Source organism: Onthophagus taurus, chromosome 1, assembly GCF_036711975.1.
Source record: "Onthophagus taurus isolate NC chromosome 1, IU_Otau_3.0, whole genome shotgun sequence".
Lineage (NCBI taxonomy): Eukaryota > Metazoa > Arthropoda > Insecta > Coleoptera > Scarabaeidae > Onthophagus > Onthophagus taurus.
Window position 1 is genome coordinate 36,606,789 of NC_091966.1, and position 26,774 is coordinate 36,633,562.

General features: G+C 33.7%; 1 protein-coding gene across 2 annotated transcripts in view; it reads left to right on the forward strand.

The window, feature by feature from the left end:
• LOC111421087 (uncharacterized) overlaps window positions 1-25,400 on the forward strand; it is a 72,681-nt gene extending 47,281 nt beyond the window's left edge. Inside the window, exons 3-12 of one of the 2 annotated variants that reach the window (XR_011642329.1) lie at window positions 4,224-4,360; window positions 10,213-10,492; window positions 10,947-11,482; window positions 11,542-11,936; window positions 12,019-12,255; window positions 15,656-15,826; window positions 15,911-16,334; window positions 16,754-17,136; window positions 22,065-24,235; window positions 24,308-25,400. Coding sequence is in view for 1 of the 2 variants with exons in the window: in XM_023054220.2 (XP_022909988.1) it covers window positions 4,224-4,360; window positions 10,213-10,492; window positions 10,947-11,482; window positions 11,542-11,936; window positions 12,019-12,255; window positions 15,656-15,826; window positions 15,911-16,334; window positions 16,754-17,136; window positions 22,065-22,413 (2,912 nt within the window). In the remaining variant the exon portion in view is untranslated. Of the gene's footprint in view, window positions 1-4,223; window positions 4,361-10,212; window positions 10,493-10,946; window positions 11,483-11,541; window positions 11,937-12,018; window positions 12,256-15,655; window positions 15,827-15,910; window positions 16,335-16,753; window positions 17,137-22,064 lie in introns of both variants that reach the window. The other variant, XM_023054220.2, reaches the window with a different exon arrangement.
• The last annotated feature ends 1,374 nt before the right edge of the window (window positions 25,401-26,774 follow it).

Below are 26,774 nucleotides of genomic sequence, written 5' to 3' on the forward strand. Positions count from 1 at the left end.
TTTTAGTCGACGAAATAAAGGCTATACGTGATGAAATTTCGTAATCGAAAACGCATAAAAACAATTTTCTATAAATTCAAATCAAAAATTCATTTATTGTTATATAGGGTAAGAAATGGGGAAATGTTATACATTATTAATGTAAGTTGATAAATGGATCGAATTACCCTCTAAATTGATATCTTATGGAGATTAAACCAATAGTAAACAAAATATATTGTTAATGATTTAATGATTATGTAGATAATAAAAGAACTAATTGCAGTGGTCTACATTCAACTTTCTTCTTATGCATATAGTTATGATACATTAATTAATGTCTAAATGACATTACATAACTTCGCCATTGAACAAGTGATCATAGAAATATGCAAAGTACTGGAGAATTTTTTCAATCTAAAGCTCTTTAACACCGGGAAACTTCTTTTTCTTCCAACAAAATAAAGCTTCGATGCATACAGTACCTTGTCCAGGTGAAATGTTTGCAAAAGATGTGTACCCACCACGTTCGCCTACTTTAAGTTCTTTTGATTTGTTTATGTAGAGATATTTTAAGGATGAGGTTTTCGAACTTTCTCCTCGCTCTAGTCAGTCTTGGACTAACTAAAGAAGGCCGTTCAAGACACATGTGGCTTTAAATGTGTATCACCAGTCAATACTCTGATGCAGGCACTCATCAGATAGACTTTGTTTTGGGGATAACACGCCAAGAATTTTATAATGGTAGAAAAGTATGATTCAGTACATATAATAATAAGCGATGGGAGCGGTAACTCTAGCGATACTCTACAAGTGCTTAAAAAACTTAGAAAAGATCAATAAACAATTGTTTCTAGATGAATTAATTTACAGTTACCTACCATACATGATGGCCAGGTTTTAAAAAAAATGTTCACAGTCTAAAACGAAATATTAGCAAACCCAAAAAAAAAAGTCAAAAACCAAAACATTTTGTGCCAAGTGTTATCAACCTGTTTGTAGTGACCATAGAAAAAACGTGTGTAAAAGCTGCTTAAATTTGTTTCTTAATGTTGAAAACTTGTTCTGTTTTCTTTTGTTTTAACCACTACATGCGTATGCTTTTAGCAGTGCAATTGTAGTACTCTATTCCTGATGAAATCCAGTTTGATTATGTGGTGCTCCTCAACGTAATTATTTAATTGAGTGTATACACCCACATCATATACCCATGATCATTATAATTTGACAGTGACAAAATATTATATCATACTATGTTAAATCGTTCATAATATGATTTTTGCGTTCGAATATGTACATCGTGTTAATTAATTATCGTACCCAACGTCATCATTGCAAGTATGCAACCAATATCACAGTGTAATATGCATCATACGCAAATAGCGTATTATAATACCAATACAGTTGGTTGCATACTTGCAATGATGACGTCGGGTATGCTAATTAATTAACACTCTGTATATTATTCCGTAATAATCAAATTACATGCCAAAACAGCTAAATTAAGTTGTTGAACTGTTATCTAGAAATCGATTTCTTATCAAGACCACATTGTATCATTGAAGGGTGAAATTTTATAGGTTTCCAGTAACTGATTAGACACAGTAACAATTCCAGTATACAGTTGTTGAGATCAGTATCCATAGTATTCACTATCGAGAGTTATCTACAGTTTCCTTGCTGATTAGAATCAGAATCTAGTAGGCGATTCCAGTATCTAGTGGCTAAGTTGTATTCAACGAAAAAACTCCTATTGGGTTTGAACTTGATTATTATCTGCAGTGTCCAACACATAAAAGAGATACTAATTCCTGTGAATGGTGGAGTACTAAGTAATAGGTTTTTAATATCCGGCCAAAGTCAAGATCCGTTCCACCACTAATTTGCATTCAGTATCTAGAGGTTGACTCCTGAATCAAGCTGCAGGGTGCAATGTCTATAGTGATTCGTTCTAGATTCCAGAAGATAGTTATTAGAACCAAGATCTACTTGATTCCAGTATCCGGTGGTCAATTCCCGTATTCAGTTGTTTGGTGCATAATCCATGACGATTAATATCAATATTCAGAAGTTAGAAACAGTTTGCATAGTGATTATAACCAGAATCAGAGAGATCAAAGGATAAACTTTACATTTTAGAAAGAAAGGTATTGCTGTAAAACCATAGAACAACAGTGTCTGAAACATATATAAGGAGCATTATACAAGTAAGCTAATATTTACTTTGGGTCAATATTTTTCTGTTGTCCATTTCTGTGATATTAATTCTTTTTTTTCTGTGAAGATTTTGTATCCTCCCTAATATCTTAACCTACATCTTTCTGTTAATACTGTCTGTTCCGTCAGAAGATTTCCTACAACTTCCAGAGTTTTTTTTAACATTGGTAAAGATTTTATAGCCATAACCATTGTTCTGGGACCAATGCTTTTTTCTTTGTTTTCCCATTTGTGATATCCATTCTTAAAGAAGTCATTAGGGAAGAATGTGATCCCTTGTAGTTTCTACCAATAAAATTTCTTAATTCTGACTGAAGAGGTATGGCAAAAATCAAAAAAAAATTTTGTAGTATGTTAAGATCGTTCTCTTTTTCTGGAAACGTCATTCTTTTGTGAACACTTCTCCACATGCCATCTTATTTGTGATATTCCATCATTAAGAGAATAGTTAGGACAGAATGTGCAAAACTGTACTCCTCTTATCATCACTTCATTATCATGCTTAATTTGATAATAAACTGTTGAATTAGATATATGGCGTTCGTCGTCGGCGTTTGCAATGCTCGATACGAATAAGCTTCATGCTGTAAAAGGGCCATTCCATTGTGTTTCAATTAATCAATAATCGCTGGATGTGAGCATCGCTTTAATTGTAGCAGGACATGGGTATTTACTTAAAAAATCTAATTATAATACAAGACAAAGCTTACATCCATATGCTTTGTAGTGGAATAAATTAACAATTCTGAATTATCGATTTGAATACATCCTAATTTGGTATTTTTTGAATTACTAAAAATTTTTGTAATATAGTCTTCAATTTAAAGAGTGACATAACATGGAGTAACTGTATTAAATGGGTAACAATCAATATCACGAAAGAAGTATGCTTCATAGAGCAGCTCTTATATCAATAAATATGAGGTAATAACTCATCGTAAGTTTCTTGATAGGAAAAAAATCAAAAAAATAATGTTGAAACTATACAGCATAATTTTTATTTAAAATCATGTATGTATCATATGAAAGCTGTTGATTTTGTTCTTATAGACGTGACATCTTCTAATAAAGTTATCGTTTCCAATTATCTGAACATGATGACGTCCTTATAAATTTTCTAGTGGCTCCGATCTAGAGCATCTATTTTCTCTCGTTTCTTATCGAGACGTCAGGTGCTGGCAGAGGTCAATTAGTCGCCTAATTCTCCAATGGTTTCCCAAGGAAAATCGTCCTTGACGTCCGCGCCAGGTCCTGCTCGCATCGTAAATCAATTCGAAACTAACCCACGTCAGCACTCAGACCGACCTAAATAATAAAACAAACCCTGGTTCCACATGTTAATCGAATGCAACCGTTGACATCGTGTGTCATGAATTATGTAAAATAAATACCCCGGGTGAAACAGAGGTTTGATGTTAAAATCTCGTGACCTAATTTATCTGAGATAAAGCACCGTGATGGGGTTTGGGGACCGGTTGTCGTGCATTTTTGACGCAAATTGCGAAACTCCTGCTCTCTGCTCGGCCATTCGAGGCTTTTACGATCACAGTCTATAGGATCACAAGGGTTTACGGTATCCCGTCGTGAATGAACGCCGTTAGATGAGGACTTGAATCATTTATAACTTTTGCTGTTATACTTTTGTGCAATTTATTTGTACAAAGGTAATGAAAATTTCCCTTGAATACTTTCATAAATTACAAAACACGGCGTGTTATTTGTTGGTAATAAAACTTTAAAATTATAAATAATAATATTGCATTACAATTATATGTAATATGTGAGAAGTACGTGAAAACTTTAAAATACAGTATTAAAACATTCTAAATTGAAAAGCGAGGATGTTTATTAATTATTCGTAAGCTCCCGGGTTTTGTTTTGAATACAATGGAATATTATATGGAGATAGGAGTTTATTGAAAGCTTTTAATAGAAATTGAAATAACATGTCCTTTGATTTTAACAAAACAAAATGTTGGAAAAAGAATAGATTAAAAAAGTATCTATGTAACGTTTTTGTTCTACAGGCTGCAACAGGACGTACTATGGTGAAGTGGGTAAGACGTACGACTTAGAATTACACCGTCCAAAAGAAGATAAAATACCCTTTATCTGTCACCTTACGTTCAACGCAGGTGGCGGGGATTTTGGAGACTTAGTGCAGGTGAGTTACATAATTTCAGTGCGCAGCACTCGTAATCTCTCCAGCACTTAACTTGGCGCCGGTTTTACAAAGCTTCGTTGCGAAATTTTGTAATTAAACGCGAGCCAAAAGCGCCGGCTGTAAATTCGGCGCCGTCGGATATCTAGCGCCCTCCCCCCGATTTACGGGATTTGTTTTTTAAAAGCACAGCAGCGTTTCTCCCCGATAGATTATCCCGTATTTTGCAGGACGTTATTTAATGGGACACTCCTTTTTTTTTTTTTGTTTACTTTTCGATCTTTTACAGTTTGCGACCAGTTTATCAGACCGTAAACGATGCACGTTTCACGATTATATTCCCGTTATTTCCATACTTTTTGCATCGATCATAATACGCACAAAATGGTAAAATGGGCACGCTCGTTGCATATTCCATTGTAAAACTTGGAATTTTGTAAAAATGAACACGTCAAAACGCAAATAGTGCCGGGCTTGCAATGAATTATTCCGTTTTTGATACACGGCAATAAATGAAATGGGATAAATTACGAATTGTTGAGTTTTTTTATGTAATGGTAGTTTCAAATGAGAATGAATGATGAGAAAGCCATTTTAAATTTTTTGATTTAAAATAACATTTTACGCTTTGTAATATACGGAATAAAACATGATGTAATCTCCATTATTTCTTAGAGAAACGAGCAGAAGAAAGCTCACCGAGCAATTCTTTGTGCAATTCTTGGAATGTTGGTGTGGAATTTGGAGTTTGTCCATAGACATAAAAGAAATATGGTAAATGGGAGTCCGCAGAAAATGGCAAAGTATGCAAATTGAAATTAGTTCGTAATTTAGAAAGGAAGAGGAATGATGCCTAGAAACCACTTGGGTCGAAAAACTACAAAACTTTCAAAACTGCAAAGTTTCTGCCCACTCCTTTTCCTCAGTATTTCTACCCTTGAGAGTGTTTTGGTGATATTAAGTGTTTAGTGCTCTTCTCCATTCCTCCTGATCCTGCGCCATCTGTATGGTCTGGTGCACCGAGACCCCATCAGTTTCCTGTCTATTGCCCTCCATTTTCCCTCTACAATAAGGTTTTCCATCTCTACGATTTGCCTTGTTAGGTGCCCAAAGCAACTAAGGTATGATGTAGTAAGTATTAATCAGCTTCATCAATCTGTCTTTTGTTTTCATTTCGTTCAAAACTGAAACGTGTTTCGTCCATGATACTCCGAGTAATCGCTCACACTATCATGTACCAAATATGAACGACAAAGAAGTGCTAGTAGACTATATACTTGTGAATTCTTCTTTTCGATTCTGTACTGATTGTTTAAAAACAATTATCATGATGCATGTGTGGAAGTTTGAGAATCGTCATTTTATAAACACTCACGCGAAGTCGAGGTTAACTGGTGTTTTATATTATATCTGAACTACGAGATGAAAATACTATGCTTATTGCTAGAAATATATCTGAGTAAATTAATGTTGTCTTAGATCTAAACATAAGATTTTGAATAGGGTGATTCTGAATAGATTGACGAATTATTTCAAATGATGAGTTATGGGAAGTAACTGAGCAATCTAGTGTAAACGAAAAAAGTATGGATGGATTGGACACTCGTTGAGGAGGGACATAAATAAGTCAGGACACATGGAAGACCCAAAATGACATGGAAGTGAACAATTGAAAAAGATACCAACAAAATGTCAATTCCACAAATGAGAAGTATACCGAAGGACCATGGCTGATGGCGAGATTTCTAGAACAACCTATGATTCATCAGAATCGCCACATACTATTGTTGACAAGGCAGTAGTACTAGTAGTAGTATATCTAAACGTGGTAGAATGGGTTCTCATAAAATTTCTCTTCTAAACGTAGTTCTCATACCACGAAGGTTAATTCAAGTAGTGTTGCGAATACTGTGATATACAAAGCGTGAGTCAACATGTAATCCTCAGCTATTGGATGTGTTGTAAAAAGTTGTATAATAATAGTAAGAAAAGTTACATCGCTGTGTTATGTTGCTATATATTAGTCTATGGCAGTGTTCTTCAACCTGTGTTCCACGAAATCCTAGGGTTCCACTCAAACGGTTTAGGGGTTTTACGAGTTAATGCTAGAGTTCTTGATGAAGGTTCTTGTTCGACCAGTTTTTCGCCAACATTAAACCCAACGGATAACAGTGGAGAAGAAAATAAATCGGGATTAACAAGCCGAAAAAAACGAAAGTGTGATGAAGACTATATGAATATTGGATTTACTTGGATAGGCGATAAAAATGAGCCAAATGTGTTATGTGTAATATATGAACAACTAGTGAACAACAGCAGTTTAAATCCTGCAAAATTTAAGTATCATTTGGAAACTAAACATCCGACTTTGAAAGGTAAAAGCGAATATTTTAAAAGAAAATGTATTGAACTAAATCAGAAAAGGAATACTTTTCAAAGGTATGTTCGTGATGATAATAAAAAATGTACTAAAAGCATCATATTTAATTAATTGGCGCGTAGCTAAACAAGGCGAAGCTTACATGATAGCAGAAAAATGGATTTAATCATATTCATGATAGGTGAAAAATTTGCAAGAAAAACCTTGTCCCATTATCAGATACGACGATTTCACGACGAATTAAAGACATGTCAGATTTCTGCGCAGCGGAACTAGTGAATGGTTTGAAACACGCTAAGGATGGCTTTACTTTTCAAATGGATGAATCTGCAGATGTTGCTGGATTAGCAATTTTGCTAATTTTCGTTAGATACAAATACGAATCCTCTTTTAAGGAAGATATGCTTTTATGTAAAGCTTTGACAGCTCAAACAACATGCGAAGAAATATTTAATTTACTTAAACTTTGAAAAATATTCAATTTCTTGGAATTTATGCCATCATATATGTAGTGATGAAGCCAAAGGTATGGTTGGAGCCAAGAAGTTGTTAATGACGTCGTTAAATTGGTTAATTTCATCAAATCCAGACCCCTAAATATCAGGGTATCCTTGATATTGACCCCACAGTATCCTTCTTCATACTGATGTAAGATGATTATCGAAGGGAATGGTTCTAACCCATTAATAATAGCTTGATGAAATTCGTATCTTTTTAAGTGTGATTTTGCTAGAAAACTTAATGATACTAGTTGGTTTCAAAATTTAGCCAACCTTGCAGACATATTTTAGTACTTGAACGACGTTAATCTTTCACTTCGAGGACCAAATACTATAACTTTTAAGGTCGATAGCAAAGTAAAATCGATAAAATTTAAACTTACGTTTTGGGAGGAATGCATCACCAAAAATAGTACAGAATTTTTTGCTAATTTAAACGATTTCTTAGCAACCAATATTATCGTATTCGACCAGAATATTTTCCCCCTACTTGGAATAATTTAAGTTGGATTGAAAATAATTTTAATGAGTGCAGTGTTGTGGATTCCCAATTAATGATTCCTAATTCCCAATTAAGGAAAGAGAACAACTTATAGATATACGTACCGACACCACATTAAAATCTACATTTGGACATGATGGCATTGGTCCATTTTGGATAAAATTATTGGATGAATATCCGGAAATTTCCAAACGTGCCGTAAAAGAAGCTTTGTGAGAAATCCTTTTCCACATACGTCGCTACAAAAACGAAGTACAGAAATTGACTTGATGCTGAAAATGATATGCGTATCCATTTAACATCGATTCATCTAGATATTGATAAATTGTGCAGTAATAAACAAGCACTTTACTATGCTTATGACATATTTATATTTTATAAGGAATATTTATCTTTTTGTTTGAAAAAACACAAGTTAGTTACTCTTGCATAGAGTTTTTACAACGAAAGAAGAGACGCATCTTGTTCACAACATGTAATACGTAATTATAATACGACAGATCAATCCGTAACATCAAATCTGGGCGTGTTACTGTACGAAGGCTTCCATAAAAAAATTATCTCCAAAAAGGGTTCTGTGCAATGACCAAGATTGAAGAACACTGGTCTACGGTATCAAAAACGGTTCATAGTAGCAAGAAAGTGGTTGGCATTGCGTCCGATATTGCTATTTACAATTTTAATCATGGTCTTACAAGCATTATGCAAATAATGTAAGTACTAAAGTTACCAATTGGAAGAGAGTTTTGATGATCGATGAGGTTAAAGAAGCTTGTAGAAGCTTATTGTTAGACAGAAAATAATCTTCAGGAAGAAGAGATGTGTGGGGCAGGATTCGCTGATTAGAGGTTTCGAAAGAAAATATATAATTTTTCGTATTGGTTAACGTTAAACGTCTTTCTGTGAAAACTACATTGTCCAACGTGTACGCATGGTGACTCCCACATTTTTCAACAAATTTTCAAAAATTATTTTCTTAAGTTTGTAACATCTTATTCCAGGAAAGTACGCAGTCGTTTTTAGGTGTATCTAAAATTGTCTGTTTTACAATCATTTTTATCAATAAATATGACATTTCTTGTAAAATCGCCATCATTTCGTCAAAAATGAATATTTTATAAAAATCCTACGTAGTTCCCTATCATAAATTCATTACGAATTTGCCACGATGAAAACCACGCAATAATAATACGAGAACAATAGAGATAGAGATTCCGACTTTGAACGCGATAGAGAACATCCTTGTCTACAGGAGACATCTGTACGATGGTTGTAACATTCTTAGCAGCAGTGGAGGTCAAGACATTCCAGAACGTCTTGAATTTCACGATTGGACAGTCGAGTTAATCCTTTACCGCAAACCGTGATTTTCCTTGCGTTATGTGGCGACTGCGATGCAACATTTGCGAGTCACGGATTAGCTTTTTGTAGTCAAAAAGTAGTGGCAGAAAATTTTTGTAACTTTACCAACAAAAACTTAAAGAAAATTGAGGATATAATGAGTATAGTAGTTTTTCTTGCAGTTTCGCAAATTGTTTCAATTCCCTACGTCGTTCAAATAATTGTTCAGGAATAGATGTCCTGGAAATCCTGAAAAACATAACATATGTTCAAAAATTACTTTATAAATTGGAAAGTTTTAAAACTTTAAAACATGATTGATATATAAACGAGAGAAAGCTGAGTTGAAACATAACAACAAATATTCCAGATAAAAATTGTTTTCAGTTTTACGCTAGTACACACGCCACTGCAGCGATGCTCATAAAATCAATTTTCACGTGCAATCCATACTAAACGAGTCGGAATGTTGGAATGCACGCCGCAGAATGAGCTCTCACGTTGACGATTGTGATCCTCGATAACCGTCCTCGAATAGAAAATAAAATTGAACCGTGCGAATCGAGTATATAAATTCTAAACGTCTACGAGAGGATAATTGATTCGTACTTAAACCGCTTAAAACTGGGTCGGTTGGTGAAACTTGATGGAAACGCAGAGATGTTTAGGCGGGACGGCTGCGATAAACTGTTCAAACAATGGGAAATGCAGACAATACCTACGAAGCCGTGCCAATTTTCTAACCGCGCACAATTTGTTATCCCCTGGGATGTCAGCGCTTCCCCTAGATCACCTACAATGTACACTATTAACTCCAGCTGAGAGGTCTATATTTTTAAGGATTTCACCAAACGCTACTATTTCGCAACTTATTTTCTTTTTTACGTTAAAATCTTCCTCATTCAAATTCCATTGTGCCGTAACAATCCCCAAGCTAATTGCTTGAGGATGTACTCGTCTATTACCTGCAGCGGATTCAAACCGAGTACCATCAAAGTGCCATCACCGTGCATATTCAATTTTGAGTGGAAATCGTCCCTTCGAATGATACGAGACGAGAGGCTTTATAATGCGGAAGGAATTCCAATTAAATGCACGGATTAGCTTCAATCTGTTTTTCTTTCCGTTTCAGTTGACGTTCGACAGCTTTACCCTCGGTCGCTTTGTCTCTTTTACATCAGACGGTTGTCCTGATGGTGCCTTACAAATCTCAGAGTCTAACCGGCCCCAAGTCGGGGGCTCTTGGTGCGGAACTTCTTGGGGGCCCTCCATATATTATAGCGAGACGAATAGTGTGTCCATCTACGTCAGCTTATTTCGATTATCTAAAGATCAGAATGGTTACAATTTCGATTTTCGGATGGAGTATAAATTTCTTAAGAAGAACACTGCTATGGTTAGATATGGAACGGGTAAGTTAATATTAGCATATTTTTATTAATTTCTATTAAGACCCTGCAAGACTAGTAAACTTATTATTACAATTCCAGTACTACAACAAAGAGAAAGATATTGTCTGTCTTACAAAAGTACTTATACCGCACCCCATTAGGTAAGCCCTTTGTGGAGGTAGGGAGTACCTGTGTTTACAAGAGACTGTGTTTACATTTAACCGCTGTGGTAAAAAACCCTTCTGAGTTTCGTGGCTTCCAATTTTCCGGTAAATTCGAGACGCAGTGAACAGAGAGAACGTTTCAAAGGAACGAACTCGACTGAAAAGGGATGTTAAATCAGCTTAATATTTGTTTTACCCATAAAATATGTTTCGTTTTATATTAATTATGCAGAGTCATTATAATATTAATCAATTTTCTTATATGCTCGAAATTGTCTGGAAATGGAATTTCATTTTATTTTCTTTTTAAGGAAATCCTTACGTCAACACGACGTCCCCTACTTCAGAAAGCGAAGAGGACGACGAATACTATTTGGGAGATCTCATAACTGGGACATACTGCTCTCGGATTTTCAGCGACTGCGACAAGAAACGTTGTCGACTTCAATCGCCAAATTTTCCTGGGGTTTATCCCCGTAACTTGACGTGTTACTACGCTATTCGTCAGCATGAAATTTTGCCGGGAAAACACGCTTTAATAACGGTAAAACAACCCAAGGGACAACTTATTTCCATCCGGAGCCAATCGGCTTTATATGGAACAGCTAGTACCCGAGAGTTAAAAGTATGGAACGCTTGCGATGACGTCCAGGATTATGTGACCGTTTACGATGGATATACAACACGGGATCCTGTTATTTTGAAGTTTTGCGGTAGCGGGGAAGCCGTTCCAGAAGCTGTTTCTAGTGGGCACGAACTTCTCGTCGAATTTTCAACATCCCCTTATGGAACGTTCCTTCACCCGACTCCGTTACAAAGTTTACATGGTTTTCAACTCGAAGTTGAGGTCAGTATTTTCTGCAAGTCTATTTTTGTTTACTGTAACAAGTTTTTGTTATTACATAGGTAAAGTTTGTTGATGTGCAAGCGCCGGTTTTTGCAAAAACAAAGCGAAATTGCGAATTTTGGATACGCGGAACAACTCGAGGAGTCTTAGAGACGCCTCTACATTCCGTTCCGGCAAACACCACGTGCCTCTATCACTTGCAAGGTATCGATACGGCGGCATCTCCATCGCCCATTCCATTCCGAACGTTGCAACCTCGATATCCAGACGGATATTGGCGAGAATCTGCAATCGTTTTTCCACCTCCGCGTTATCGTGTCTGGTTATCCGTTGTGAAATTTCACGTTAGCGCACCAACGAATGTTCAAAAACCCGATCAGGAGATATGTCGTAGTTATTTAAATGTATGGGATGGGCAACTTTGGACTCCGACGAATTGTAACGGTTTATCCTGGTAAATATTCCATCGTATCTAGAAGAAATACCTTTTGGGAGTTGTTTTAACTGTTTCCATTTATACGCCAGGCTTGTTTCAGCAACACTGGAAAAGATAAGTCGAAGAATATCCAAAAGTCATCCCAGTCATCCACCGGGAACAAGAACGTGACCTTGTTGGCCCGTTACTGTAAAGAACACATGCCCAGAACGTGCGACCATTCCATGTTGGCAAACGAAACGAGATTTCCAAGACCGTGCACGTTATCGGAAAGCTTTCTTTCGGCGGGGGATAGCATCACGTTAGAACTTCGGATGGCTGACGCTACGGCTCTTAGGTACGTTCATTTAATTAACCGGGACGTTCAGTAATTGTGGTTTATTTCCGTAAATTGACCGCCATTGGTGAAACGGCGCAATATTTCACTCCTACCCGTGCATTTCAATTGAAATTTATAGACGGTCGGGTGTAGGAGACTACCGAGAAGGCCTCTTCGGGCCTCTTGGAATATATCGGTCCGTAAGGGACTGCGCAAAAGTGTGATAAACGACTGCAATCGTGGTGCCTATAAATCGATATTTATTTGACGGTCGATTACGATTCAGAAAACGTAGTTTTTATGGTCACAACGAATACATTTTTACAAGAATAGAATGAAATAGTTTCCAAATTTTCAATAGTTTGTAGAATAAAAATTCGATAATCACAACAATTCTGATATTGTTTAATTTTCATCATTTTCCTTTATATTATAAAGTTAAATATGAGTTTAAAGTTTTCTGAGAAGAATACAGAATCTTCATATGATAAAAGGATATGATTCATCAACGCATCCGTATTGGGAAAATTTATTTTACAAAACAAAACTGGTCTATGTATCTTTGCAGATTGTTTTGAAATTTAATAGATTTTCTCAACATTCTCAATATCGATATTTACGATATTTGGTCTACTTTATTATCTGGAAAGTACTACTGAAAAGTGTAACATAGAATTGAAACCAAAAAGTATCAAAATAAAGGTAAAGTTGGGTTGCGTTGTCATCAGATATACATTACTAAGATTACATCTCCTAAATAAGCATATCACGGTTTCAAAGCAACAGCGATGATTGAATCCCTGATTATGGGATTCATGAATATGAAAGAATTGTGATATTAAAAAAGATTAGGTGGGTTGGGCATACAAACGGTTGTGATACATTGAAGATCGTAGTGGTGTCCAGAATACCATTAGTAAGTTTAAGAAGTAAGAGCAAATCAGAAACAATCCGATACTAATGCAGAGACAACAAGCTAAAGACCATAATCTAATGTCCATCACTTTCGCAGTAAGCTAAAATATACATTCCAAGTAATGTACAAAGCCATGTTGAATTGTTTCAATGTGATCACAATAAACAGCATACATGGAGTTACATACTTTTTTAAGTTAGTGTAGTTCCTAATAATTCTGACCACAATCCGTAGATCTGTAACAACTTCTTGGCCATAAATTCACGATGAATTTGATATCAATCCAGAGTTGCAACGAATGTTGAGAAGGTAACGTTTCCAAGTTAATGTATTTTTTTGACATTTGTCATAGCCAGGTAAAATGTGTTAAAGCGACAGTATTCACCCAAACAGTCTGCAGTCTTAGAAAGTTGAAATTAGATTGAATTATTGTAAATATTTTATTACAATATGGTATTATCCAACGAACAAAGTAATGCAATATATTACGGAAGAATTATATTAACTGAAAATCGTTGTGAAATATAAGAACTGACGTGATGTGTTCTATAATAGCCTAAGGAATATCAGGGATTGACGTGAACCCTTTTTATTTTTGACAAATAACCTACATAAGTCAGCAGTCCTAACTTCTTCAATTAGAACAACTGGATTACGACTTTTTGAGAAATTGCAGCTTTCCCTCAATTACACAAGTGATAGAATATTTACACCAATATAAGCTTAAGCATTGTTGATGCTTAATCTTCTTAACATGTCATTTTCTCCTGATTGATTATATTATTATACGCAATTCAAGACAATTCAAATACTTCAATACTATTGAGCAAGCGAATTTCTAGAGGAAATCTGCAATATTTAAGATAAACGAGGAAAGCTGCCACAATATCTGTTCGATTCTTACTTTTTATTCTAATAGCAGTAGTTAGTCTTCTGAAAGCAATATTTAGTCTCGTATAAGGAGCACTCTGTCTTCAACTGACAGAATTATTATTAGTAGTGACTTTGTTTCTGTAACTTTTATTATGCTGTATGCAGTTTTTAATCTATTTTCGGAAGGATATGATCTTCTTTCAGCAGTGTATCTACAGATGTAATATTCTATTTACAGTATCTAGTCTGCAGTCAGCAGTATATACTCTTGTAGTCGCTGTGAATTCTGTAAAAGGACCTGTATTCCATTAGCATCTTTTGCAAGTATCTAGTTTTCTCTTTGTAGCTCGTCTTTATTTAATATCTAATTTTCTGCCAGCTGTATGCTGTATTCTGTTCTTTTTACCAGAAGTATCTAATATTTTGCAAGCAGTAAACAATATTCTGATAAATATCTAGTATTCTGTTAGAAGTATTTATTTTGACATTAGCAATATTTAGCCTTCCGTCCATATACAATAAGTTTCATGTACAATAGATGAATACAGCTATGTATTAGCGTTGTTCTAACACCGTCTTGTTGCGCAACAAGCATGCGGATAGGTTGGCAAAAAGAAAAACCCATAGTTCACAACCAATAATAGTACGGAAATATGTTATTAGGTAATAGCGTTGGTAGCAACCTAAATTATAGAGTTGAATTTTATTATACGTATAGTGTACCACGAAAATAAGTGAAAAATGAGAAGGATTATTTTTAAAGATGTATGAATAAGACTGGATTTATTCAGATTTATATACTGCAAGCAGTGTATAGTCTCTTGCAGGGACTAATTAGTTTTTTGCAAAAAGCAAATAGATTACTTCAAGTAATTTGGTATGCAAGCAGATTTGGTATTCCATTTGCAAGTTTACATATAATGGATTCCATGTTCATCGTGTATTTTAATAAATCCCTTATTATATCCATTTAAATGCAAATATCCATTTGCAATATCTAGTCGTTTGCCAGCAGTATATGGTCTGTTATTTACTATAACTGCTCTAGATGGATCTGGTCTTGTATTAGCAATATGTAATCTTCTATCAGCAGTATTTAAACTTCTCGCAATAGCATCTAATCTACAGCAAGGAGTATATACTATTTTGCAAGCAGTATTTTGGTCTTTTACCGGCAGATTTTGTATTATATTAGCAGTATTTAATCTTCTGTAAGTAGCAAGCAGTCTTCAACTCTTTGTTGCGTAAGGTGATTGAAGCCTCGATTTGATAATATACCTCTATCATGCTTTTCATATTGAAAGAATCATGCGTATGCTAACATTTGATGGATTGGCATATATCTTTGAAATGAAGAAGATTTTTATCGACAAACGATAATCTGCTTAATAACCTTAAATTTATTAACTTTTGTAAATATGGAAACTAAATATTGCATTTACAAATGTTGCATTTATCGAGTTTTTATTACTATAATAAAAATAAATTTCATTTTACACATGTGCTATGTATGCAAAGCAAAAAATATTCATAGAAGCTCCAAAAATTTAATCTTATTTACTGACCCGGAAAAATCTCCCTACAAATTCACCCTCTTTTAACCTCTTTCACATTCCCCTTGACTTCCAGGCCAGTAAAGTTTCGTGCCCTATACGAATTCGTCGACCTTCACTTGGACGGAGAGCCATTCGGCGAGGGGCCTTGCAATCGCAGGTTTACGAACCTTCAGGATGCCCAGAAAAAATTTCAAGCGCCGAAAGACATTTTTCTTTATGGACGGGGCGGCGCAAAAAATATTAGGTAAGAGGATTCCCCCTAATTTTATTTTTATATTCGGGATGAGGGTATGTATTTTTCCCTTTATAAATTTTTTTTCAATTTTAGCTGCGTATATCGTTTTGAAGCGCACAGAGGGGAAAAAGTAAAAATTACATTATCTCAATTGGTTATAAAAAATCGATCGTGCAAAACGCGTTTTTCTCAAGACACAGATCGCTTCCAATGTTACGGAAACACCACTGCCACTATAAGATTCTTCGACATTCCTTGGTCTGACGTTCCAGGAGTACCTCGAGATTGTCTTTGCTCCGACGACCAATCAGACCAACCTTACACCTACGTTTCCACGTCAAATATCGTCGAATTACGTTTTAATGTGATTAATATGAACGCATCGGATGATTACACTACATTATTCTTTGAAGGATCATGGAAATTTATTAGAACACCAGAATGTACGCTTAATATGAAAAAGAATGGCCCGAGCGGGGAAATATTACTTAAACATCCAACCGAGAACGCCGATGAGGTAAGAATAAAACATAAATGTTTAGTAGTAGAAAATTAATGAATATTTCGTTATATTTTATTCATAAATTCATGTGGATAAAATCCTTGAGCTGATGCGATTTTATTCAATAAGTTACCTCATTACATCGGTCCAGAAATAGCAATCCATATATTTCTTGCCATCGGGCTCTTTCAATGGAAAAGAACCATGAATCAATGAAGCGATTTATTACCCTTTTGATATCACATCATTCATTCTTGTTTTTTGATTCTAAATTTCAAATTTGAATTACAAATCTATTCATAGTGTAATTTAATCGTCGTAAATTATCTCGTAACATGTCTTTAATTGAAAGTTACAACTGTATAAATTAGTACGTGATAATTAGTGCAAGGTAATGGTTTTAAATTAATTTATTAATATATTGATAATTTTAGATTAACTGCGAAAGCTTCCCGAATGCTATTATTCCATCACCTCACAAATACCTCTACGTGAAAATCAATGGGATTATCCTAAAACAACTAAATAGACAAGGTAATGAGACAACTGTATCTCAAATGAAATGTGAGACTCCGAATCGGATAACGGTTCACACCCCAATTTATTCGGCTATAATATGCCCGTACGAGTCATCTTCAAGACGTAATCTAGTCGAGGTATTCTCCGAAGGATGGATGGCTAATAAAGATCGACCACTATCTGTTGATAAGATTTCAATTGACCATTTGGGAAAAGAGCTTTCCAGAAGTATTATGATAGAATTTCTCGGGAAAGAAGATGCTACTTATTCAGTTACGTGGTTGGAATTGAGTAGACGGTAAGTCCTCGAACGATATTATTTTAATTTTTCGGATAACTCAAAAAAGTTTTACGGTTATTCCGAATTGAAGAAAGACGGAGATCGAAAGGGAATCTCTTGATTTGCATTTAAATGGAAACATGCTCGAACCGGACGACTAGTTTCCTTATAAGTAAATATATTTTTCGATTTCCGTTTTGAACGGCGTTGTCCGGTTCCCACGAACCTCCAATATCCAGGCTACGCAAACTTCGGAGTTTTATGACTTCTCGTAAACGCGGGGGCGAAATATTGCCGGCAATTTAACTTAGCGAGGCTTTATTGGCGCCGTGCCTCGGGGTTATTAGAGCTTTGTTCTGCGACCGCAAATGAGAAAAGTACTATTGGAATGAGTTTTTGAAGAACGAAAAAAGAACTTTGTACAAATTGTAGTCCTTTCCAAAAAAAGAGAAAAGATTTTCGATCCAAACGTATTTTTAATGTTGATAATTTTCATTTTTTACTTTCATTAAAAACGTACTTTTTATGAAACGTTAAAAATACGGCTGTTTTAAAACTTCAAACTTTGTTCGAAATAAAATTTTATAACATTAAATTATGGGAAACACATTTTTACAATTAGACTGAAACTATAAACTCGGAAATGTCCATCACATGAAATAGAACTGAAAACTTGTCACTAACAGTGTAGTTAACAAAAGTTTACTGTTATGTGCGGATGCACATTTATAATTTGTAGCATACCTCGAGTTATAAACAAACAGTACTTGTTTGGGTAATTAATAGTTTTTAACTGATTTCTATGGTAATTGAAGTATTTTTAGTTGTATAAGAGTTTCATCATAAACAATAATTTATGGTTGTAATTTAGCTGGTTACAAACATTTTGGAAACGAACGATGTAACAATAAGATTCTGAAATATATGAATGTCTACTTTATCCAAGTCTAAGAATTGGAGTCAACCCAAGTCCTTGCAAAATTCAATTTTATTATATAAATTAAAATGCTTAGTCCAATGTAATCTTTTTTCAACCATAAACTAGAAGACCGATTTAACAAATTAAATAAAATATATCATCTTCAAGACGTATCAAATACTCCAATAAAGTCGAATGGAACCTTTCAACATTAGCTTAACGCTCTGGATTCTTTCTTGTCTTAAAATATAATGCGAATCCGTGTAATGACGCCAATATTTTTTGAGGCATTTCGTAATAATTAAAATCAGCGAAGAAAGCTTCTATAATACTTTTAAAAGCAGTATTCAGATGTCGTACGATTATAGTATTATAGTATTTAGTAGTGGTGGAACAGATATCCGGTAACTATCCGGCCGGATACCGGATAGTTACCAAATATCCGGCTTTGGCCGGATATTAAAATCCTATTACTTAGTACTCCACCATTCACAGGAATTAATATCTCTTTTAGGTGTTGGACACTGCAGATAATAATCAAGTTCAACACCAATAGGACTTTTTTCATTGAATACAACTTTATTTATATCAGGTTTGTCTTTAGCAACCTCATTGTAACAATCCCAATACGATATATAAAATCTCTTGTTTCCTTCTCTTCGCTTGTAATTTGTAATTCATCATCACATTCATTACTAACAGAACTGTCGCTGTTATCATTATCGATTATTAATTAAAGTATTATCTTCTTCTACCTCTTCTTAATGCAACAAGCTGTTTTAAAAAATCACTTTCAGTTCTTAAGAAATAAATTTTTGAAATAATCGACAATTTTTGCGAATTTTACAATTTTCGCCGATTAAGTTTTATAAATTCGTATAAAATCAATTTCTTGGAATATGAATATGAAAATTTCCCAAAGTGTTAATAAGAGTGTCCTCTTTCCAATAAACCAACCTGTTTTGAAAAATAACTTTTAGTTTTTGAGACAACAATATTTGAAGTTTCGATAAAATTTTCGATGTTACAATTTTTATCGATAATTTTCAAAATTCGCTATAAAATTAATTTCTTGGAGGATCCTTATGGAAATATCACCAATTATTAATTAAAATATCCTCTTTTTAATGCAACAAGCCGTTTTGAAAAATCACTTTTAGTTTTTGAGAAATAAATTTTTGAATTAATCGACAATTTTTTAGAATTTTGCAATTTTCGCCGATAAAGTTTTAAAAATTCGTATAAAATCAATTTCTTGGAATATGAGTGTGAAAATTTCCCATAGTGTTAATAAGAGTGTCCTCTTTCCAATGAACCAATACGTTTTGATAAATAACTTTTAGTTTTTGAGAAAACAATATTTGAAGTTTTGATAAAATTTTCGATGTTGCAATTTTCATCTATTACTTCCAAAATTCGCTATAAAATTCATTTCTTGAAGGATCCTTGTAGAAATATCACCAATTATTAATTAAATTATCCTCTTTTTAATGCAACAAGCCGTTTTGAATAATCGTTTTTCGTTTTTGTGAAATAAATTTTTGAAATGATCGACAATTTTTCGAATTTCGCAATTTTCGCCGATTAAGTTTTATAAATTCGTATAAAATCAATTTCTTGAAATATGAATATGAAAATTTTCCAAAGTGTTAATAAGAGTGTCCTCTTTCCAATGAACCAACCAGTTTTGAAAAATAAGTTTTAGTTTTTGAGACAACAATATTTAAAGTTTTGATAAAATTTTCGATGTTGCAATTTTCATCGATAACTTTCAAAATTCGCTATAAAATTAATTTCTTGCAGGATTCTTGTGGAAATATCACCAATTATTAGTTAAAGTATCCTCTTTTTAATGCAAAAAGCCGTTTTGAAAAATCACTTTTAGTTCTTGAGAAATAAGTTTTTGAAATAATGGACAATTTTTTCGAATTTTGCAATTTTCGTCGATTACATTTTATAAATTCGTATAAAATCAATTTCTTGGAATATGAATATGAAAATTTCCCAAAGTGTTAATAAGAGTGTCCTCTTTCCAATGAACCAATACGTTTTGAAAAATAACTTTTAGTTTTTGAGAAAACAATATTTGAAGTTTTGATAAAATTTTCGATGTTGCAATTTTCATCTATTACTTCCAAAATTCGCTATAAAATTCATTTCTTGAAGGATCCTTGTAGAAATATCACCAATTATTAATTAAATTATCCTCTTTTTAATGCAACAAGCCGTTTTGAAAAATCGTTTTTCGTTTTTGAGAAATAAATTTTTGAAATGATCGACAATTTTTCGAATTTCGCAATTTTCGCCGATTAAGTTTTATAAATTCGTATAAAATCAATTTCTTGAAATATGAATATGAAAATTTTCCAAAGTGTTAATAAGAGTGTCCTCTTTCCAATGGACCAACCCGTTTTGAAAAATAACTTTTAGTTTTTGAGACAACAATATTTGATGTTTCGATAAAATTTTCGATGTTACAATTTTCATCGATAATTTCAAAATTCGCTATAAAATTAATTTCTTGAAGGATCCTTGTGGAAATATCACCAATTATTAATTAAAGTATCCTCTTTTTAATACAATAAGCCGTTTTGAAAAATCGCTTTTAGTTTTTGAGAAATAAATTTTTGAAATGATCGACAATTTTTTCGAATTTCGCAACTTTCGCCAATTAAGTTTTAAAAATTCGTATAAAATCAATTTCTTGGAATATGAGTATGAAAATTTCCCAAAGTGTTAATAAGAGTGTCCTCTTTCCAATGAACTAACCCGTTTTGAAAAATAACTGTTAGTTTTTGAGAAAACAATATTTGAAGTTTTGATAAAATTTTCGATGTTGCAATTTTCATAACTTTCAAAATTCGTTATAATATTCATTTCTTGAAGGATCCTTGTGGAAATATCACTAATTATTAATTAAAGTATCCTCTTTTTAAAGTTGCTTTGTGAGTTAAATCAGCATCAAAAAAGTTCATTTTGTATCTATAGCCGAAGAGGATGCCGAATATCCGGTATGCGGCTTTTCGCAAAATCACTATCCGTTCCATCACTAGTATTTAGTCTTCTATCAGAAGAATATGATCTACTGTCAGCCTTATTGATATCCGGTTTTCGGCCAGTAATAGTGTTTTGAAAGGAGTATATAGTCTTCTGCAACCAGTAAGTAGTTTACTGCACTCTTTCATTAGCAGCACCTTGTCTTATTCAAGCAGTTTTTAGTTTTTTGCAAGGTTATCCTTTTACTCGCTGTTACTTCTCTAGAATCATCTGTTCTTTCATCGGCAGTATCAAATTTTCTGTCAACAGTACTTAAACTTCTTCCAGTAGTATCTAATTTTCTGCAAGTAGTACGCAGTCTTCACGAAGTATATATAATTTTCCGTTACCAGCATCTAGATTTCTGCCAGCAGCACTTCCTGCTAGTAGAATCTAATTTTCTGTAAACAGTAAGCAGTCCTCAGTAAATATTTATTATCTTGCTGTAGCAACTAGTGCTCCGCCAGCAGTATTTAGTCTTCTTACAAACAGATCTAGTGGTCAATTACCAGTATCTAATCTTCTGACAGGAGTACTTAAACTTTTACCAGAAGTGTATAATATTCTGCACGTAGTAAGCAGTTTTCAGCAAGTATCTAGACTTCTGTCAGCAATACTTTTCTACTGTAAGTCTTCAGTAAGCAGTCTTCTGTAAGAATCTAATCTTCTTTTAGTGACATCTAGACCTTCACCAGCTGCTTCCAGTGTTCTGCAAGCTGTATTTAGTCTTTACTAACTTTTTTCCAGTAAATAATCTTCTGCAATAAACTTAAATGTGCATCCTAACATTGATCGTCGTTCCATTTTTTCGATACGGTCCCTCCAGTATGCTCGTCTTAGGAATCTAATAACATCATGCATATCTAGTTCTTCCCGTCTTAATTGTTATACTTTAAACTTATATTACGGTTCAGAAAATTATACTGAAATGTTATGTAAAATTTAATGATTAATTAATTTATTAAAACTGTTTTCTTTTAATTTTTTGCAGGCGTAAAGAAATACCACCAAACGGAATGGGATTAATAATAATGATGCACGACGATTGCGAACATCGATGTCCAGAACTCGACGCTTGTATAAATACAACGGTTTGGTGCGATGGTCGCGAAGATTGTCCCTCAGGAGTCGACGAATCTTTAACGCATTGTTCCGTAATCCTCCAATTACCGCCGTTATACCTCTTTCTACTTGTCGTTTGCATTTTGGCGACGTGTTTTTCATCTTGTTACGTTGCGTACCGAAAGTGTCGTCGAAGACCCCGTTCTATTCTACAAACACGTTTGAAAAGCCTCTCTTCGGATACCGCCATCGTTGACGAGAAGGGGGTGATTTGCTGACACAGCGACAATTCTGTACGTTATGTTGAAGTCGACCGCGTTACGACGGTGTGACGACGAAGTCGTTTCGACGACATCTTCGTCCGGGTCGCGTTTCAATAGAACGTGCAGAATTGAAAATATTCCGACAATTTACCTCTCTGGTGGAAATAGTTGGAGGTGGATATAATAATCATTACGATTATGGGGTTCCAGACGTCGACTTTCCTGGTGGTTGTTTTTGAAAGAGCGTCAAGTATAATGTATTTGTACAAGAAATGATGTGAATGAAGGTTTTTTTTTAATTATATAAAATAGGGTTGCTTTTTAAAAGGGAATCATGATACGTTTAAGTGTTTTAGGTTTGATTATGAAATTGTGTCTAAATCGAAAAAGAAAATATTCTTCGTAATTTGTTACCGTCCTACCTGTATAATTGTTGCAAAAAAAACATTACTGCCACTAAAAAATTTAAAATAAAACTAAAAACGCCATCGAACCGAAAAATAAATAATCTACCAGAAACTGCCAACTAAAAAACAAAAAGAATATAAATCAAGATAGGGAACAATCATAAAAGGAGAGATTAAAAAAAGTTAGGGTGAAAGAAGAAATCAAAACGTGTTCTAACCGGCTCTCTTTATCGATTGCTAAGTGGCAATTTGCTCTGTTTGATTATAATTATTGATTATTAATTATAAGGCGCGACAATAATTGTTAACAGTTACCTAAGCTATTCGTTTTTCGCTATAAATATGATATTTACGGGCTCGGAAGGAACCGTTAAGAAAAAGTAAAAAACGACCGTACACTTAGGACCAATTTAAAGAATTTTGCGTAACACTAGAAATTGTGATCGTGATAGGTACCTGTTTTGGACGCTGGAAAGAAATCAAAGAGATCCCCATCCCATGGATCAGTGCTTTACGAAATGGTCGCTCCTACGTTTGATACGAATCTTATAAAATATATTCGCGATAACACTATAAATATGTACATAGTTAAATTAATTAATTAAAAAAGAAAATTGAAATAAAAAAGTAACTAAAGAAATAGAAGAAATTAGAAATCAAAATGATTTTTTTATAATAAAAAATAATTTACGAATTACCAAAAAACGTTATTACTATATTAGTAATTTAAATGGTGAGATATAAATTGTGTGTATAAGACTAAAAAATAACTCTTTAATAAAAAAATGTTTGAATGAATAACCGACAATGACGTATGCGAAATAAAAACAGTTCTGTGAACAAAATTAATTAAACCTTTTGTAAATACAAATTTAGATCGATCGTAAAAATTTGATCTTTCGTGTTCAACGTGCTTTGTCGTCTATTTTAGGGCATCTCAATAAACGCATATCAACCTCGTCGGCCGATTAACCGCAATAAAAAAAGGAAATTTGCAACACTGCCTTCACCGGAACAGTGCGTTAAAAACAATTATTTAAAAAATAATGAAAAGGAAATTAATTGTAAACGGCGGTGTATTAAATAATTACACCACAAAGATTAAAAAAAAATCGAGATCGATTCATGTAAAAAAGAAGAAAATTAACCAAAGTAGTTTGTAGCAGAACTCTGTGATTGAAGTCTTCAAAAAATTTAAACTGTAACAAAAAAAAAGAAATTCATTAAAAAATAATATTAATTTGAATTAAAAAAGTGAAGAATTAAACAGTTGATAACGCTTATAATCGTAGGCACTAGAGCTAATAAAAATAAATTTAGAACTTATAGTTCGAAGATTGCGCTGTGTAGTTAGCGGACAATCTTAGAGACCTGAACCATATCACCTGAAACGAGGATTGGTCTTTTTTGTCATCGTAAAATTTAAGAATGTAAGAAACAAAGTAAAACTATTAAAAGAATTAAAAAAAACAAAGAATGTTTTTGGTTTATTTCTTTTTTAGATGGATTTTTGGAAAAGGCAAAGAAAAAGGAAACGATTAAATATGCGTAAATAACTTTAAAATGTAATCTTTAAACGATGATGCTATTATTGAGCGTGGATAAATTTTAGTTTAAGCGGTCAGTCTCTGACAATAAGAAGGACGTAGTCGCCAACGTTAAATTATAAGCAACTAGCGTTACGTTTTGTTATAATAAAATAAAGATGTAGGCGGTAATTTAAATGAGTAACGAGGAAAAATAAGAGTTTTATCTGGAGTGTTTGTGATTGTTGATGAATAGCTAATAATAAATTATTTTAAAAGTTATTATGATCTTTTTGCAATGATCCTGTCTAATGTACACTGTATTAATTAATTATCGTACCCGACGTCATCATTGCAAGTATGCAACCAATATCACAGCATTGGTATTATAGATCATTTTTTTCTATAATACCTGTGAAATCGTTGTAAAGTTGGCAAAATTAACAGGGAGTTTTGTTTTATCATATTTTGAAATAGATATGTGACACTGACGTTTGAGTCTGGTTTGAGTTTTCGTTATTCAAAAAGAAAAGGTGCATAAGAAATGTTGTGGGGTGTTTATTTGCCATTTATTTACCTAGAATAGTATATTGTTTTATATGGAAGAGAAGCAGTGCTTTTTATGGCGTGGTCTGTCGCTTAGCGACGAACGCAGTGAGTCGCTAATGACAGATGAGCCGTTAAAATTGTGGCGTGTCCGACAGTTTTCCGGACGAACGAAGTGAGTCCGGCAATGACGGACCAGCCACAAACGAATCTGCTTCTCTTCCGAATAAAACATAGTATTTTTTCTTCAAACGTTGCAAATAATACGGCGCTAAAGTGAAATGTTCTTCAACGTTATGGCGCTAAAGTGAAATTTACTTTAGCGCCATAACGCTGAAGTACTTTTTTGCTATGTTGATCTTAGCAACCGTCGTTATGCAACAATGACTTACTTCTACCGCGAGTAAACACGACAACAAAGTTGTCATTTAATGACGTTTGAAGAAAAAAGGTGTTTTGTTCTATTTAATTACTTTGTAGCACGTTTTTACAATAAATATGTACTTCGTTAAAATCGTATTAATCTTAAAATTTATTAGTATTTTAACCTCAACTATTTAGTTACTGAAAATGTTACTAAAAATCAAGAAAACAACATAAATTTTATAAGGGTCCTAGATAATACCAACAGAAACCCTAAAAAATTTACATTGACAAGTATTATAGAAAAAAAAACGAACTATACAATATTCGATTTGCGTATTGCGATACCAATACTGTGATATTGGTTGCATACTTGTAATGATGACGTCGGGTACGATAATTAATTAACACACTGTATACCACAATTCTATGTTTTTTGTATGCCTGATATAGAACGTAGCATGAGCAGTTCCAAAATTCCAAACTAAATATTCATCGGGTAACATCTTTGTTGATTCCACTGATATGCAATATACCATATCACTTTAAGCTTAAAGACATTTTATTTGGTTTTTGATAACTCCTGTAATTCAACTTTCGATTAATGCTTGCCTCCTGGTCGGAAATGATTAATCTACTCAAGTTCTCTCTTTTGTATGAGCTTCATTAAGCCATATCTCATCAAAATAGTAAATTGTCCGCCCTTCACATTGACAATCATCTCCAAACCATTACATCATCATGTTTGGTTAGGATGCTTCTACAATTTCTCTTTGTATATCTATATAAAACACACATTATAACATAACTTTATCGATAGAAGTGATATCGACATTAAACTCATAGTAAACAATAAAATAGTGATAATAAAGAATTAGTGGCTTACTTGAAATTAATTTTATTCATCACTTTATAATGAATCAGATAATTTTGGTAATTCTGGACGACTATGTGATTCTCTGAGCGTTCTGTTCAAAGACGTAATTTCATTTTTATAAAAGAAACGATTAAAATCATAAAACTCTGTAGTAATCCCAAGTCTCCTTCCTGTCTGCTTGGGAATCATAACCTTTTCAGTATCCTTAACAATTTCCCATCTTCAAATAACGGTTTTAATTTATTCAGTATTCACGACCATGATTTAAGAATTAGTGTCAGCTCTGTTATTTTATGACGAGATGTACATTATTTTATATTCAAGTAACCTTCAATAAGTTTTCATCCTAAGTTTGATGAATGTTCTTACAACTCGAGTAACTCTCGCAATGGTCTTTACGTGAGCATTTGGTATTTTTACTCTGCACTCATCCATAATCCACCTCGAAATCGTACAAAACTCCCTCCCTAATTTGAAAGTTGAATAAAAAACAGATGGTACAAATTAACGAAACTGTATTAACATCAATGGAATCTGCAGAATGGGAAGTTACGTTATTATGTTTTACAAGTTTCTTTTTTTGAACAGTATATCGCTCAAGTGTTTTCCTTCGTTATCAATGCATTGCCGGATGCGAGTTCGAAAGTTCACCATTAC